General features: G+C 43.7%; 2 protein-coding genes across 4 annotated transcripts in view; one reads left to right on the forward strand and one right to left on the reverse strand.

Annotated features, from left to right (window-relative positions):
• LOC143895726 (protein SERAC1) lies at positions 1-4,139 on the forward strand. 3 transcript variants are annotated; one of them, XM_077403049.1, is made up of 15 exons: positions 1-163; positions 262-389; positions 494-694; positions 815-942; positions 1,093-1,203; positions 1,464-1,602; positions 1,679-1,822; positions 1,887-2,144; positions 2,235-2,433; positions 2,575-2,730; positions 2,834-2,961; positions 3,085-3,237; positions 3,307-3,453; positions 3,642-3,708; positions 3,918-4,139. In XM_077403049.1, the coding sequence occupies exons 1-15, from the start codon at positions 99-101 to the stop codon at positions 4,033-4,035; spliced, it is 2,142 nt and encodes a 713-aa protein (XP_077259175.1). In that variant the 5' UTR covers positions 1-98; the 3' UTR covers positions 4,036-4,139. The 3 variants fall into 3 exon arrangements, with proteins under 3 accessions (XP_077259175.1, XP_077259176.1, XP_077259177.1); XM_077403050.1 differs by lacking the exon at positions 262-389 and having other exon boundaries at positions 50-163; positions 510-694; XM_077403051.1 differs by lacking the exon at positions 1-163 and having other exon boundaries at positions 250-389; positions 510-694.
• The window catches only part of LOC143895725 (uncharacterized), a 19,166-nt gene continuing 7,165 nt past the window's right edge, over positions 4,133-16,133 (reverse strand). Inside the window, exons 4-12 of the mRNA XM_077403048.1 lie at positions 8,388-8,900; positions 7,223-8,210; positions 6,280-6,957; positions 5,750-6,068; positions 5,604-5,674; positions 5,211-5,404; positions 5,007-5,134; positions 4,755-4,934; positions 4,133-4,672 (exon numbers count right to left, since the gene is read on the reverse strand). Of these exons, the coding sequence (XP_077259174.1) occupies positions 4,499-4,672; positions 4,755-4,934; positions 5,007-5,134; positions 5,211-5,404; positions 5,604-5,674; positions 5,750-6,068; positions 6,280-6,957; positions 7,223-8,210; positions 8,388-8,900 (3,245 nt within the window). The 3' untranslated portion in view covers positions 4,133-4,498. The remainder of the gene's footprint in view (positions 4,673-4,754; positions 4,935-5,006; positions 5,135-5,210; positions 5,405-5,603; positions 5,675-5,749; positions 6,069-6,279; positions 6,958-7,222; positions 8,211-8,387; positions 8,901-16,133) is intronic.

The following is a 16,133-nucleotide window of genomic DNA, read 5'->3' on the forward strand; positions in this document are numbered from 1 at the left end:
GCACCCTAAAGCCACGACCAATGGGTCTGTTTCATTTAGCTTCGTCGAGCGAGACCCCGTCGACCCCGAGTCCCTGGTCCCTGCCGTGGCCGTGAACGATGCGAGCGTCGAGGGGTTATGTGTACCACCTGAAGACGAGTGGCATCTGCGTCGTGGTGCTCGGGTAAGTGACCGTCAAGGTGACTCGTGGTCACTCAAGATAGTCAAGATCGAGGTAGAGTGTCTCCGAGTATTTGAGACTTGGGCGTGTATCTCGTGCAGGGGCTGCTGGTTTCTGTATCAACTGCGGCAGATATCGCGGATCATTCGGTCGACTTACGATACGAGCGTTCTAAATTTGGAGCAAGCCCGCGCACAGTACATCTACGTCGATGACCCTCAGTTTAAAGGTAAGTCGTCTGCCGGATCGTGACGTGTACGTCGTGCACGGAGTACGTCTATGACAGTCACAGCTGATGTGTGCAAACGTTGATCGGTCCTGCTCCGGTTTCAGATATCTTCATGTTTAGGAAGGACGAGGATCTACATGGACCTGCGTCGGAGAAGCCAAGAAGCCTCAGCGACACTCTGGCGAGATGGTGGAAGGAGAAGAATCACAAGCTTGCATATAAATTGTTGTATATGGCGCAACACGGAGACAGAAACGAGCGATATAAAGCGGTGACTGAGCTTGGTGCTTTGTTACATTTGAAAGGTAGGTTTTCTCTGGGATTAATTGTAATTTTTCCTTTTTAATATATATAGAATAAAACGCTTAAACATTGAATAGATATTAGATTCACGCGCGCTTTCTATAGAATAGAAAATCTTTTAGATTGGCAGTATCGTCATTTGGCACAGATGATGGATGCTAAAACAGCAGCAGCTCTCGCAAGAATGCCAAATATTAATTCACAGTTCTTTTTGCAACCACCGTATTATCATGTGCAGTACAATTTAAACGTATGTGATAATTGTTTTAATTTCAACATTTTTACAGCACGTATACTTGTGTACAAATGTAGGATAACGTACATACATGCTATTTGCCAATATTCTCCAGCATCGTAACGTTACATTTATATTAAGGATAAATGAGATTATTTTTTACAGGATGTATTAGAAAAGGTACGTTCGCTGCTGTTAAGTCTGAATGCTTTATGTGGCAACACACATCTCTGCCTTACACAATTTCTTAGCAAAATGTTCAAAGCGTCGCATCGAGTAAGTATATAAAATGGAATGTATATAAAAAAAAGTATCAAAGTATGAAAAAAATAATAACGAAAAAAAATGTAAACATACGTAAAGCGTACGTTAATTAAATCTTCGAAGATAATGCTAAATATCTACAACGTAAATTATTATTTCTAACGTATAATATTGGCTACGACGATTATAATAAAATTACACATAATATTACAGTTTTGTAATTGTAACTTGATAACATCTATGCTGAAACCATCTATTCAATTGATGTGCAGTATCTTGTAGAATGGTTTGATCATGACCTGACAAGCGTGGGCCTTTCTATGGAAACGACGACAGTTCGGGATGATGAATTGCTCAAAAGTTGCATTCGTGCGATCTGCCATCATTCCTCCGTGGAACAGTACAGCAAACGTGAGATATAACGTTTGCGCGCGTTTACGGAGACAGACGCACTCTCTATATCTTCTGTTTAATTTTGGGATTTTAGACTTGATCGATGCCGGAGCTTTGCCAATATTGACAGCGATACAGAAAATTTGCAGTGATGACGTAGAAATGTGCGTACTACTCGCAAGGATATTATCCAACATGTGTCTTCATTCCGAATATTTAGAGGCTATCTATGAATCCGGTAAGATAGACTTGATATTTCCGCAATATATTCGTGTACTACTGACGTAACTGTTTCCATTTAGGATGGATCGGCATATTGTCACGTTGGTCCCACAGCGACGATATTCGTCTGTCGGCACAGGCGATCAGTGCATTGATGAATCTGGATAGGGATGGGAACGAGAAAGCAAAATATGCGCAGAGTATTTATCTTCTTTATCCTCTGCACAGAGTTCACGCGGCAACAAAAATGGACGTTGTATTTTTGCATGGATTGTTGGGTGGAGTATTCGTTACCTGGAGACAACGTGACATCGATACGTCTGCGCTTGGAGTTGTAGGTTTGTATTCGATATCTGTAATATGATTATAAACACGTCCTCAAGTTTTATTCATCTTATCATCTTGTTAAATTATATGTTTAATCGTAGATGATGATACAGCGGTTGAGACTACAGCGTACTTGTCTACTATGGCCGATGACGATCGTCCTCAGGAATTCTTTAAAGACTTGGCTCGCGATCTGTACTTGCGCGAATGGAGAAAGACGGGTCAAGATTTTGAGGTGGTGTTGGACGATTGTCCGCAAAACACAAATGCTCTCGCGTGTGGACCTTATTTTTGCAGAGGGTAGGTTTTCGTGTATATTTAACATTTTTATATATTTAATCTTAAAATGATACTGTGTGTGTGTGTGATGAAAGATTCGCTTGTAAACCGCAAATATCATGTCTTTACGTATTTGTAAATTTTTACACGCGATATCTTTAGAGATGACGCCTGTATGAAGAATGATCCTGACTCTAAAACACTTTGTTGGCCTAAAGACTGGTTACCTGTAGACATACCATCCTTACGAATCATAGGTGTTAATTATGGTACGAGTTTATCTATGTGGACTCCTTTCTGCCCAATAGAAAGCATGAAGTAAGTACTGTACATGGAAATGTTTCAGCTTTCTGCGTCTGATAAATTCAGGTATTAAATATTTCGATAATTATGTTTGATGCGTCACATTTATTTTTATTAGGAGCACTATTAAAGAGAGAAGCGAAGAATTTGTTACCAAATTGACAACGGCAAACGTGGGCCAGCGGCCACTTATATGGGTCGCCCACTCAATGGGTGGATTATTAATTAAACAGATGCTTGTAGAAGGTATGTTCAAGTTGAGAAAATTTACACTTGTATTTTTTTTATATACTTAGTAATGTACCGATAAAATTATTACCATCGTGCTATTATCAAGTCTCGTTACGTGTTATATAATTACGCTTGTAGAGTGGAAAACTGGAGATAAGCACGGCATCTGCAAGAATACCAAGGCTATCCTGTTTTACGCTACTCCTCATCGAGGTTCGCACGTGGCGGCTCTGAAGCAAGCAACGCAAATGCTGCTATGGCCAACGGTCGAGGTGCAAGAACTACGTGAAGGTAATCGTCAATCTGTCTTTAGTTCTACGTAACGCGCAACGTAACTAACTTATTGCTCTAACGTTCCAGAGTCGCCGCAATTGCTAAGATTGCATGAGGAATTCCTAGAAATGTTGAATGAATATCGCATAGAGATCGTGAGTTTTGCCGAGGCCAAACCCACGCTTGTAACCGCACTGAAGTTTCCCTTCCAATTCGTCAGCCTTACGTCAGCTGGTAATGCTTTAGATTAGATATATATACTGTTGATATTCCGTTTTCATACGTTGTTATCGATTATAGATCAGCTTATCTCGATGGTATGCACGTGTAGATAAATTTAACTTATCTAGATCCTTCGCAACAACATACTCTATACACAAACACACATGCATATAAAACAATATACTGCCTATATCTTTCAGATCCTGGCGTGGGAGAGTTCTTCGAGATTCCGCAGGATCATTTATCGATATGCAAGCCAGCTAGCAGGTAATATTTAGAGTGCGGTACGGTTTAAAAGCATCATTGTATAAGACGTAGCTTACATCGTCAACAAAGACTCATTTTTTGTCTGACTGCCAATGATGTTTCAAAACCGTATAACTGTCGAGTATTGTTGTAATGTTCTTTTACGTAATTACAACACGGAAGGAGGGATGCTGAGTAAACTCATGCTATTCCATTTTTTTTCCGGACAGGCAATCGTTCTTATATCAGAAACTTTTGAGTGTGCTCAGACACCACGTTAACACTCAGGAAGACACGACTGTCTTGTCGATTAGGAATCTACTATCCATGTTGAGTAAGTTATTTTAGGTTTGTGTACAAGAGATAATATATGCGAGTTTTATATATTTTTTTATGTGGAACCAGATGAATGTATGTATATACGTATAAAAAAGAAAAACTGTGATAGCATACATCCGGGTTTGATCTTTACTCAGTATCTCATTTCATTTATAAACAGGAAGTTTTTCGCTGTCGGTGTACGCGCCATTTTCTTTTCGCTTAATTCTACTTTACACACCTACGATTTCAAACGCATCGCGGCAACATACCATGGCGTCACGGTAATATCGGTTCTGATGGAGAACGACCGCGTATAATATGATTACTTATTATTCTGACTAGAATAAATAAATCCCTTATTAAGGCAAACAGTGAAGAATTAATAGGTAATTCGATGTCGCGAAATAATGAACACAAGGTATTACTAAGGCGCCGAATAACGTAAGTGAAATCTCGGTATTGATAGAAGAAATTGCAGTTTATTGGCCGTTTAGAAATTCGTGTCGTAATCGGGATGGTGACGGGTCGACAGGTTCGTGGTACTGTCGTAACCGTACTTGCTGCTCGTGTGCGAGGGATTGTAATAATAACCGTTCCACTCAGATCGCCAACTGTCGTACATATTGTATTTCTTGTTATCGTGGAAGGATTTGTCAACCAGAATCTGAAAAAGGGACGAGTCCAGAGTAAGCACATTACGTCCGATATGCAATCGACTTATGACATTGCGTCGCGCGTTCATTCACCTTGTTAGAAGTCGATTCGAAGGACTTGTCGTTCCAAGAGACGTCGGGATCGGTCCATATTGTGTGCACCGGCTTTGAGTAGTCGCTCGATCTGTGACTCGACGTGTGCTTAGCCACTTCTTCCTCGTAAATGGTGGACATGGTCGGCTTCAGCTTCGATCCGGTTTGTCTGTTGACGAGCTGGAAAGTGACGTCATTCATTATCTCTGATTGTATGACTGCGCGAAGATCTTGAGCAATCTTGACACTTACCACAGACACACCAAACACGATAATAAATAGTAAACCTCCGACACCTATCACTATTACCGCGATCGCCCATTGAGGTATCAATCTATCATCTTTCTCGATATATTGTGGCATATTTACTTTAGGTATGACTGTAAAGAAAAATAATACATATAGATATAATTAACAATTAAAATATTGAAGAGAAACAAAATTTTGATAACATACCTACGAAATCAGTGTACTTAGGATCGATAGTAAACATTCCCATTCTTAATGGACCTTTCGTGGTCGTTTCGTTCCACCGATTGGCGTTGTATGTCCTGAGCGAGTCGTGGAAAATTACTTTAAGTTCCCGCGTGTTCACTTTCTGCTGTAAATTGTTTAGCTCGACAAAGTAGTCTACTAGGATGCTGCCTTGACTGAAAGTGAACCGTTATATCTTTGCTGAGACTTAATACGAAATCGGTTAAAGTATGATATAGTGATGTCTAATATACGCGTCGCAAAAAATTCTACGCGACAATAAGAATCTTACTATTTATGCAAATAATGATTACACTTCTAATTATCTTCCATGTTTATTTTTTGACACCATTGATCTAAATTATAAAAAATTACCTGAAGGAGTCAATCCTTATCTTTTTGTACCAATTCATTAAAACGCTGGATTTCGAGAATATAAAATTCATCTGAAAAAATATATATGATTTAAATGTGAGAAACATGTTTCGTAAAGATAATGGGAAGCTTAGCCAAAGGTGTACCTCTCGTTCCACGTGATTCGCAAGTTCTTGCCATTCGCGAGTGTTCCGATCGAGCAGTTCTGGCACCCACGTCGCGTTTCCAATGATACGTATCGTCCCGGCAACCTCGCACTCGTCGTCGCACACGCCAGGAGTTGTCGGCCTCGGTGTCGTCGTCGTTGTCGTCGATGTCGACGACGTGCTCGAAACCTCGTTCGTGCTAGGAATGAGCGATATGTTCACCGATGCTACCGTAGCCGTGCGGGCTGCTTCCAGTAACTTCTCGATAGAGATCGGCGTGGTGGACGGAGTTGGCCATCCGGTAAACTCCGTAGTAGCTCTGAAATTTGTCTCTCTCTTAGTACGATTGTTATTAGATACGATACTATTTTGCACTACTTTGTAACATGATTCTTGACGAACGAAAAATTGTAATTCATAATGAATGTGAACAAAAGACGTTTCCGAATTTAATTTCTGAAGAGATCACTATAAGAGAAGAACTATTCTTTTAATAATAATTAAGGTGTAACGTTGTAAGACTGACTTACCGAGTCGGCCATCCCTTTTGTATTTTTGGCGTCACCGCGCCTGGACCGTCCCCACGTGGAGTTTGCGGAGTGGTTATTTTGTGAATCGGCTTTCGACCGCCTGGTCTGCTGGGAAAAACGATCTTCAAGCCGCCGGCTTTCTTCGTGGTAGACTCGGAATCGGTTCGTTCTGTGACCGTTACATTCTGCTCGCTGTTCGCGTCGCCGGTAGGTTTGCTGTCCGGCTCAAGGTCCTTCTTTTGTTCGTAATCCTTAGGTAATAAGGCGGAAATATCGACTTTGGAAGACGCGAAGAGATCCTGGATAGACGGGGCGATTTTTTCTGGAGAGACGCCTGTACTTTTCGCTGTTGTCGTCGTCGTCGTCGTCGTCGTCGTCGTAGTAGTAGTAGTAGTAGTAGTAGTAGTAGTATCTTTTGACTTGGATTCTTCCTCAACCTTCTTTTTGTCATAGCCAGGTGGTAGAAGAGACGAAATTTCGACCTTGGATTTGGCGAGGATTTCACTGAGGAGGGAACTCTCCGTGGCAGCTGTCTCTTCCTTTTTTAGCTTGTATCCTGGCGGTAGGAATGCGCTAATATCTTGGACGACAATGCTGGCTTTAGGTTTCGTTCGTGGTGTCGTCGATGTGGTCTTTGTCTCTGCTGCTTCTGTGGACGTCGGTTTCGAAGAAGGCCATCTGAAAGAAAAATGACAACAACTATCATCGGTAACTTGTAAACTATCACGTGAATCTTGATTCGTCACTATACACGTACAAAGTCTAATAAGCGTACTTTGTCGTTCTTGTTACTGACAATTCAGAAATTTACATGTGCTGGATAAAACTCTATTCCGCCAATTATTATAAATCTGATGAGCGACTATAGATAAATATATATTACACTCTCGCAAATTTATATATCTTATAAATCCTTTCCAAAAATTTATGCGACATATCCAACCTGAAATTTATCTTGGAAACCGCACTTGGGGTGGTTCCTCTCGACACGTAATTTCGAGGCAGCAAACCTTCCAGAGAGTCGAGCGTGGTCTCAAATCGCGGCTTCGCCGTGCTGGTGCTAGTGTTGTTCAATTTTTTGTCGTTGTAACGTCGTGGGATAAACTTGCTGATAACCGGCGTCTTGGCTGTGGTAGTGAAACTCTTGCGAGTCGTCGTCGTCGTCGTGCGATCGCGCTCGGCTAATACGTCCAGTTGCAACGTGTTGCCGGCGTTTCGAAAGCCACCGGTGCCCAGGATAGCCGCCGGCAAGAGATCGCTGGATAGCTTGGATTGCGCCCAGTCAAGCTTGTCGATGATGCTCTCCGTGGACGGTGGTTGCGACGTCTCCTTGCCCTCGAGCGACCCGCCGTGCGCCTCCACCTGCTCCACGCGATCTATCACCGGAAACGGTAGGAAGCGCGCGCCCGATACGCTGCGGCTGGTCTGCACGGAAGCTAGGATCCTCGCAGAGTCCTCCGTGGTCACTTCCGGGTGTCCCTCGGTTGTCTCGGTCAATGAGGACGACGACGACGGAGGCGGCGGTGCGATTTGCTCCGTGGTGGCCGGCGAGACCGTCGTCGGCACCGATATCGTGCCATTCACCACGCTCTTCGTGGTCACCACGGACACCACGGCACCACCTATCAAGATGGAACTGACCTCGGCGGAGACGTTCTCCGGCTCCTCCTCCTCGAGGACAGACGCACCGAGTGTAGCGAACGTTTTGTCACTGCCCTCCATGGACGAGCCTTCCTCCAACTCCGTCGACGATACCGGATTGTCGACTTCCTCCTCCTTCTCCTCGACGATTCGCGACGAGTTGGAAGTCGACTCGTGCGAAACGTCTTTATCTCTCTTCTCAAGAGCGCCGTGCTCTGATTCCGACGATAAATTTCCTGATGTGACATCCTCCTCTTCAGATTCCATGTTTAGATAGTCGTTTTCGCCGTCTAAAACCGGGGAAATAAAAAGAGATTATTATTCGAAGAATTTTCGAAAAAAGATCCGAGATACTTTATAACACACCAAATTAATGATACACAAGAATTGTGATACGAAGATTGTTAATTGTGTATCCACGAGAGGAGAAATAAATAACGTAACTACGGTGATTAGAAACGACTCACCTGCGTTGTCGTATCGGGTACGATTAGCGTTTTCGTACTCGTCGTAATAATAATACGTATTGTCGTCCTGATTCGTCGGGAGATCTTCGAGGTAATCCCCATCCCTGTCTATCGCATCGGTATTCGACACGCTGCTAGTTTCCGGCGGAGATCTCTCTTTCTTCATTGCGCCATTCACGGTATCAGAGGGATCTGTTTTCTCCTCCTCTACCTCTTCTACCTCCTCCCCATCCCCCTCGACCTCTTCCTCTTCGTGTTTATCTTCATCTTCGTATTCCTCGGCGTCGTACGTCAGCTTAGGTTCCTTTTCCTCCTCCACCTCTTCCGTCTCCACGTGATCGCCTCCCCCCTTCGATTTCGATGTGTCCATCACATTGTTCTCCGCCAGCGAATGCGCCAGCGATGCATCGGCATCGGCCCCGTTGCTGGACGGCGATGCATTTCGGTCTTGCTTCTCGTACACCGAATTCGTTGGTATCAGCTGCGAGAGCCTGTCCCAGGATCGAGCTGTTTCTGAAAGTCAATCAGACGCTATAGACATGATTTATAATATATTATCAATAAGAATGTGATTTTCAAGGAGTTCTCAATTTCTTTCTTTTTTTGCATAGCAACTCTTTCCTCTGTCGCAGGAAAATATTTTTCACATAATTTGATATCGAACGTGCATGTTTTTCAACAGCAATTTACGCACGTAGGACGTTGTCTCGCAAACTCGAGTTATACTGCTTGAAAATCTTGGAAAAAGCGAGGACGCGCTTTCTAATATTGCTTTCTGTGCTCCGTAAGTAGGTACATATCCGATCCACGAAAAGAAACGACCTTAATTTCTTTGATTTATATATATGTATATATTGAGGACAATTCTTTCTCTCAGATCGAACTGCTCGTGCATCTGTGACAAAACTTATAGGAAACAAATCGTATTCTTTGCTGATATATTCTTTCTACTTGCGAGATATCACCAGCGCTTTCTTCAGCGACATACAAAAACGTAGCGACGTGACTTTTACTCGCTCTTCGTTAATCGCGGGAAACCGCGACGGTCTTCAGCGGCCGATTTTCGACGGCCGTTTCCGCGTATAATTGTTGCTCGTGGTACGGCATACGATAATACGACGGCGGTTATCCCGACCGAGCGCACAATGCACGAGACAGAATGCATCGTCGTAAGCAAGGTGAAAGGCGAAGTATCGCGCATTTCGCCGCGGCACCGTGCATTTAAAGCCGAGTCGCGCGGACATAATTTATTAGCGGTTTGCGCAATATACTAGCGGATAAAAATCCCGCGGGATGGATATTTACTTCGGTGCACGTGCCGAAGGAGGCAAGCTCGTGGATACGCCTGAATGGAAGATAGAGAGCAGCGAGAAGTAACGTAACGAGCGCGATATTGCATCTCGCGCTACAATAAAGGCACGAGATACACATCAATGTGTCGAGGGAGAGAGGGAAATAAATCGCGTAATACATTCTACGGAACATACACATTTTACGGAAATTTTGCAACAATCTAATAAGGACAACGACATCGCCTTCTCTGATTAGATCTCGACAAAGAAATCTGCTACGTATAGATTAGTTGACGTTAATATTTTACATGGCGAACAAACGATGTGTAATTGGTATCGAAAAAGCGCAAGTTGAAATTGCTTTGCACACATCACAAAAAAAACGTGATTGATACAGTATAAATAAACAGTTTATATATTCTTCTCGAAAAAAACACCATTTCGAGTTTCGAGTAGTTTCGACTGCGCTTTGCTCCTTGGAAAAAAGTCAAAGAAAATAGATGCGAATAAGGCTCGTTTCGGTCACCCTCTATTGCCGCACGTATTTTTCGCAATCATTACATAATTTCTGTGATCGGTTATATAGACGTCGACGGGTGAGAACAAGTCCCCCCTCTTTTCTCTTTTTGTCTCTCTTTCTAAGCTATCTGTTGCTCAGCATTGAAATAATACGAGCGCAACCTCCACAGGTATACGCAATTTAATCCCGAAGTCCTTTTGTTGTCCACGCGGTCGTGGTGCGCTCGTATTGTGTTTCAGGGTGTCGCAACTAGAATAGTTCCATAGGCGTAAACGGCGCGATCGGATCGACGAGGAGATTTCGGAGAAAAAGTCCGAGGGCGAATATAAATTAAATCGGGATCACACAAGCTCGTTTAATCCCGCGAGAAATTTCTCGCTCGACCGCGATACGGCCGATTGTTGCCGCGTGCAGATTTCGAGATAATTAATCATATACACGCGGCAATCACGGCATATATACGTGAGTAGTTCGCGCTCTCTGTGGAAACCCGCGCGCACGATGAAGCGTTAATCGAACAGCTGTTGAAATCACTCGACGAGCAGGAGCTCCAAGCGGGACATCTTATGAGGCAAAAGTAGGAGAAGCGGGGGCAATTTTCCTCGCGCCGATTGCGTTTCCGCGCGCGACGGAGACCTGGGCGGAAATTTTCTCTAATTTTATAAGACTCGCGTGCAATTTCTCCGTAACTCGTCCATGGCTTTCTCTCTCTTCTCCATTTCTCTCTCTCGCCCTCTTTTCTCGCGCCACTATGTAATCCGCAATAAAATTGAAAAACGGGTTGCAAAGCCGTGCTCGCGTTATCGTACGCGTGCGCTCATTAATCACGGCAATCGCGCGTCTCGTAACGACCGCCGAAATGATCTACGATCGCGCGCGCGTCGCCGTGAGTTATGCGGCCGCAAATAGCCGGGATAATTATAATTACGGCCGGCCGGCCGATCGCATTCACCACGCTTCACGATCGGTCCGGGATTAATAGATCGGCGCATGGGGCGAGTATAAATTAAGGCGGGGTTCCCCGGCGCTACCACGGCTGCGCGGGTTGGCTCTTACAAGGTGTTTAAGCTTATCTCTCTCTCTCTCTCTCCCTCTCTTTCTTTTGCCTCTTGGCTCCGCTTGATGCATCGCCGCGAATCGATCGCGCGCACGACCCCGAGGCATCGCTTAGGGCGAAACGTAAGAATGAGGCGTAAAGAAGAAAACGCAAACGACGCGCGGTAAAGTGATGATTGTGAGATGTGCGGCTGCTCCCATCGAGAGGCAAATCTGATTAAAGGATAAATTGGATTAGTTATTCCGTGTCCGTCGGAGATTGGCCGGTGCAGCCGGAATGGACGAGGAATAAAATACAACGTTAATAAACGATAAGATAAAACCGGCTATAGGATGTACAAGCGTGTATATAATAGACAAGTGGTGTTCCACGAACGTGAATGAAATAATTGGCTGAGGTAATCTCCGCCGCCGCGCCGCGATAAAATATAGTAAGGAACATAAATATTCCGTCTTGCGTTAAAAATCGCAATCTTCTCCCATTGTCCCGCGCGAAAGATGCGCAACGTATCGCCAGTGTATCGCTATATCCTTAAGCGCTGTTATTTTAACGGTGGGCGCAACGCGAGGATGCCGCGCGGTCGAAGAAAAATCCACCTCCGTAAAACGCTAATTACATCTGTGCGCCGCCGCACGACGATTGCTACCTCGCCGGTAGTAATCGGCGACGCGCATCGACGATCTGCTATCAAGCCGATCCGCGGAGGACGGACGGCCGCGAAATTCGTGCGTATAAATATCAAATAAGAGCAACGCCGCGAGTGTAACGAGCGAGCGGATTAAAGTAATAAACCGCGCGCGCGTTTCGCGTTGTTCCTTTTTAATCTGGGCTGTCCGCGCGAGAGAGAATTCATCGCCGATTCGATGCGTGCTTTAATTATCGGTCGTTTCGCGAAAAGAGGTCGTTTTCTTTCGCTTTTATCCTTTTTTCCGTGTCGCGGAACGTCGCGCGAAGGGGCTGTTTGCATATATACGCATGTTTGCGAGACGACGAGCTCGGGGATCAGCTCCGTGCCTTATGCGTCGGAGATTCCACTTGGGACACGCCGCGCCGCGCCGAAGCCTTCGCCTTCGCCTTCGCGACTCCAAGTAGACTATATTTTATGCTTTTAACGCCGGACATTATCGCTCCGCCATGCGCCACGGGCAGCGATATACATGTACGCGCGCGAATAATGAAATCGCGGTAACAGATAATCAGTTGGCATTACTCGGGAATGGGATTAATGACTCTTGCGCGGGCAAAGATCCTTGTTCGACTCACTTTCAACGGGCAAACGGAGCGCGACCGCGAATTCGTTCGCGCAATACATGCTTTGTTACGTTTCCACTCGACTTGCTCCGGAATTCTTAACGAAATTCTTAATCCACCCGAAAGGTTTCTCTCCGTAAAAGAAGAGCAAGATTTTTTTTTTTATGAATTTTGCATTTATATAAATAGAGATTTATTTACATTTACATTATTCTTTAATTGTTATATAATATTACCGATATATCCTATAATTCCGTCTATCGCCGTCCATCTTTCTAGACAAATCTAAAGAATGACAAGGGCGATGTTACGATCTGAGAATTAAAATTCTTAAAATTTCAAAAGGACCATCGATAAAGTGCTAAATGCCATTGTTTCGCGTCGCGAACAAGACATTTTGAAATGAGTTTAATTTTCCGCACCGATGAGATAACGAATAGAGACAATGCTATGGGAGCGTTACGAGATTGTTATGCGTAACTTATGTAACTCGGTGACTTCTCAAAATATCTCACGCAATTCCACGCGTCGCGAACGTACCGCGAAGGCACGGGGTTTGATTTTTAGCGTCCGTTTATGAGGGGGGACCCGTGGTGAATTCTAGTCGCACGTGGAAATATCTCGAAAAGAGCGCGTCGAAAGCGGTTTTCGCGGTTCGCGTTAACGCGATCGTTCAAGCGGATCCTTCCCCTTTTCGGGACCAATCCGACGAGCGATTTCTCACCCGACATCGAATATCAAACACGCGTATATCGGCGCTATCGGCCCGATCGCCGCGCCGGTGCGCTGGCGTAATTCGAAAACTCTTACACGGTCAGTTTAACGTGCACTTCCCCGTGCGAGATATACTTTCACGACCGGGACACGGCGAGGAAGTGTCCGCTCGATCGGAGTTGTAACCGAAGGCTTAGGCAACGAAGCCTGCGGCCGCTCTCCTTTCGATCGTCCTTCGTTCAATTCAAACGCCTGCCTAGTGCCTGCAATGCACGCCGCATGAATTCCTAGATCGCAATCGCGATGTATTACCGAGCGACGGCTGCGTCTTGTACTTAAATTTATTATTATATACAGTTACGTTATAATTGAACGACGTATAGAGAGCGCGTTTATATACGCGTTCAGCGTTTCGATGAAGAAAGCGTTAAAATGCGATGAAACATCTTATCGCTGTAGTAAATTGGATTTTATTACAGCTAAACATACAGATAAACTTTTTTAGACTTTAATGGTAACGGTTGGAAAAGTAAATCGACTCTTCTTCGGGAAAAGCTTCGTTATCTCGTTTAGTAATTAAAATTAACTGATGAAAAGTACGTGGAGAAAATATCGTTTCGAGTCTATAATTTCTCTTTGCTTCTCGCGTTTGCATTTTGATGTCGACGCTTCTAGCCCATCTACATGAAAAGCTCAATGACGAGCCACTTTCTACAAACTTGCTTTGAATTTTATCGAAGGTAGTTTGTACCAGTTATTTATATTATTCTCTCATCAGGATTTCGTATTGTTCTAATTTTCTTTTATCCACCTGCAAGTGAACCGTAAGTCTCACTCCGTGTCATATTAAAATATTTGTCTCTACATTTCTAAAGCTTGTTTCTTGAATATATATTGCTCAATTTCTCTTTCTCCTCCAAGTACCTATTTAATGCACATACCGATAAAAAAATAATATCAGTTTTGACTTTTACGAATCTTGTAAGATTTAATTATTCCCGCGTATCTGTTGTACGAGAAAGTAATTTCATTGCATTTTTTGATATACCTAAAATACCGATTTCTGAAAGTTTTCGTTTAGATATATCGAGAACATCCTCGTGAAATCGAAGAATCGTCCGACGTCGCGAATAGCGCATATTCAAAGGTTTCTCACGCTTGCCGAATGTTGCTTGACGATTTCGTTACTCGGGCAAAGTGCAAAACTCGTTCTCGTTCGAGAGGGAGATGGGGAGGAGGAGGGCGCGTTGCACGATTATGAAATCACCAGACCGGCCCGCTCCGATGCCAAACGCTAAACTTTGCCGCACTGACCCTTGGGTCTGGTGCACAGATCTCGCGCCTTACGATCGCTCCATTTCCCGTCGCACGCGCGGAAACGTTGGCGCGGCCGCGCACGTTGCCATCACACGCGTGCGGCAATCGGCTTCGAGAGTTTTGATTCTCGCGTTTATTATACCGCGAAGCCTGTTATCTAACCCGTCCGCGGGGCGCACGCGAGCGCGAGGAATTGCGCGGAGTTGCAGGGAAAAAGGAGATGTTTTGCGTATGTACGCACGACCACTAGTTGCCGTTTCTTCCGTGATAGCGAAAACGAGGCCTGAATACGGAACACACGCGCGGTATGTCGATACGAAACGCGCTTGCACGCACGAAAGGGGTACTTTCTAACTCGGCCGCTCGTTGTTGATTTGAATGAAAGCTATCTTTTCCAGCGGTTGATTTCGTCGACGATATATCACAGCTAACGGTATATTACAGCAGTTTGGCGTATAGTATAAATAATTAAATATCGTTGAAAAATATCAGGAATAATATGTTTAAATCAAGATGCCTCTAAAAAGAATCTAATGAGGAATGTTTCTCTATATAAGACTACTTTTATGGTTTCCATCTTTATTCAGTGAATATTTGATGTGTATGAATTAACGCGAAGAGACAAATTTGCGACGGAGATGATCGAGCAGTAAATAAATGTTTTGTCAGTTAACGTTCTATTATTTGCCTCTCGCAAATTAATATTAAATATAAGTCGATATTAATGATATTACATTGCAAAAGTTTGTAATTCCTGCAAAAATCAGTAGCAGAACGCTGAAAGAAATAGCGTTAATTTGCGAATAAAAAGTGTGTTATACGTTCACCCGCATGTTTAATTAAGGCAATCTGGAAATTTCTTAAATGAAAGAGAAGCGGCAGCGAAAGAACGTGAGGTGAAATAGAGTGTAACGAGTAGACGGGTAGTAAACGCGTAGTTGGCACCTTAGCATAGCTGCACCTATAGCTGCAGAGCGAGAGAGAGGCGGGGGGAGGGAAGGGGAGTAATAGACGAACAGAGTAAATACAACATATGTGCGCACCTCCTAGATTTTATTTTTTACTTATCTCTATATGACTTTTTATAAACTTTCTCTAAAATCTCCTCGAATGCTACCGCTACTCTCTATATACTGAAAAATCACGTTATTGCTATTACGTAGAGAAATTTTCTACGCGCATATGTTATTACACTTTCTCGAGTGTGTAGTTTTCTTTCCGCAGAAGGAATTTTCTAAATTATATCCCAATGTACGCGATTTTAATATGATAAAGATCCCATCTCTTATAATGGGGCGCAACCATTATTGTGATTAAATAAGTATGGAAACGATCAGCCTCTCTTACATAATCCAAAACCGTTTTCTTTTGCCAGTAAAAAGATCTAGGTTTCCACAAGTCGTGTGGATTTTAAGCAGCCATTGCGCGAACAATTTCTTTACGTTCTAAGTTTAATCCTAGACATGCTTAAAAGGTCAATTTCATTGACTTCTAAGGTGTGGCCCAAGTAGCTGGAGGCCAATTTGTATAAGTAAAATCTCTAGCATCTTAGTTTTAATCGAGCTAAATGTTATACGATTCAAAGAAATAAGCCA

This window comes from Temnothorax americanus, unplaced genomic scaffold (genome assembly GCF_048541705.1).
Source record: "Temnothorax americanus isolate GAGA-0224 unplaced genomic scaffold, ASM4854170v1 Scaffold167, whole genome shotgun sequence".
NCBI classification, from domain to species: Eukaryota; Metazoa; Arthropoda; class Insecta; order Hymenoptera; family Formicidae; genus Temnothorax; species Temnothorax americanus.

Excerpts from the sequence above, each read along its gene's own strand:
- LOC143895726 (XM_077403049.1), top strand. The coding sequence starts at position 99 with ATGCGAGCGTCGAGGGGTTATGTGTACCACCTGAAGACGAGTGGCATC. Across the intron at positions 695-814 it reads TGCTTTGTTACATTTGAAAG|ATTGGCAGTATCGTCATTTG; the intron begins GTAGGTTTTCTC and ends AAAATCTTTTAG. Across the intron at positions 3,238-3,306 it reads GGTGCAAGAACTACGTGAAG|AGTCGCCGCAATTGCTAAGA; the intron begins GTAATCGTCAAT and ends CTAACGTTCCAG.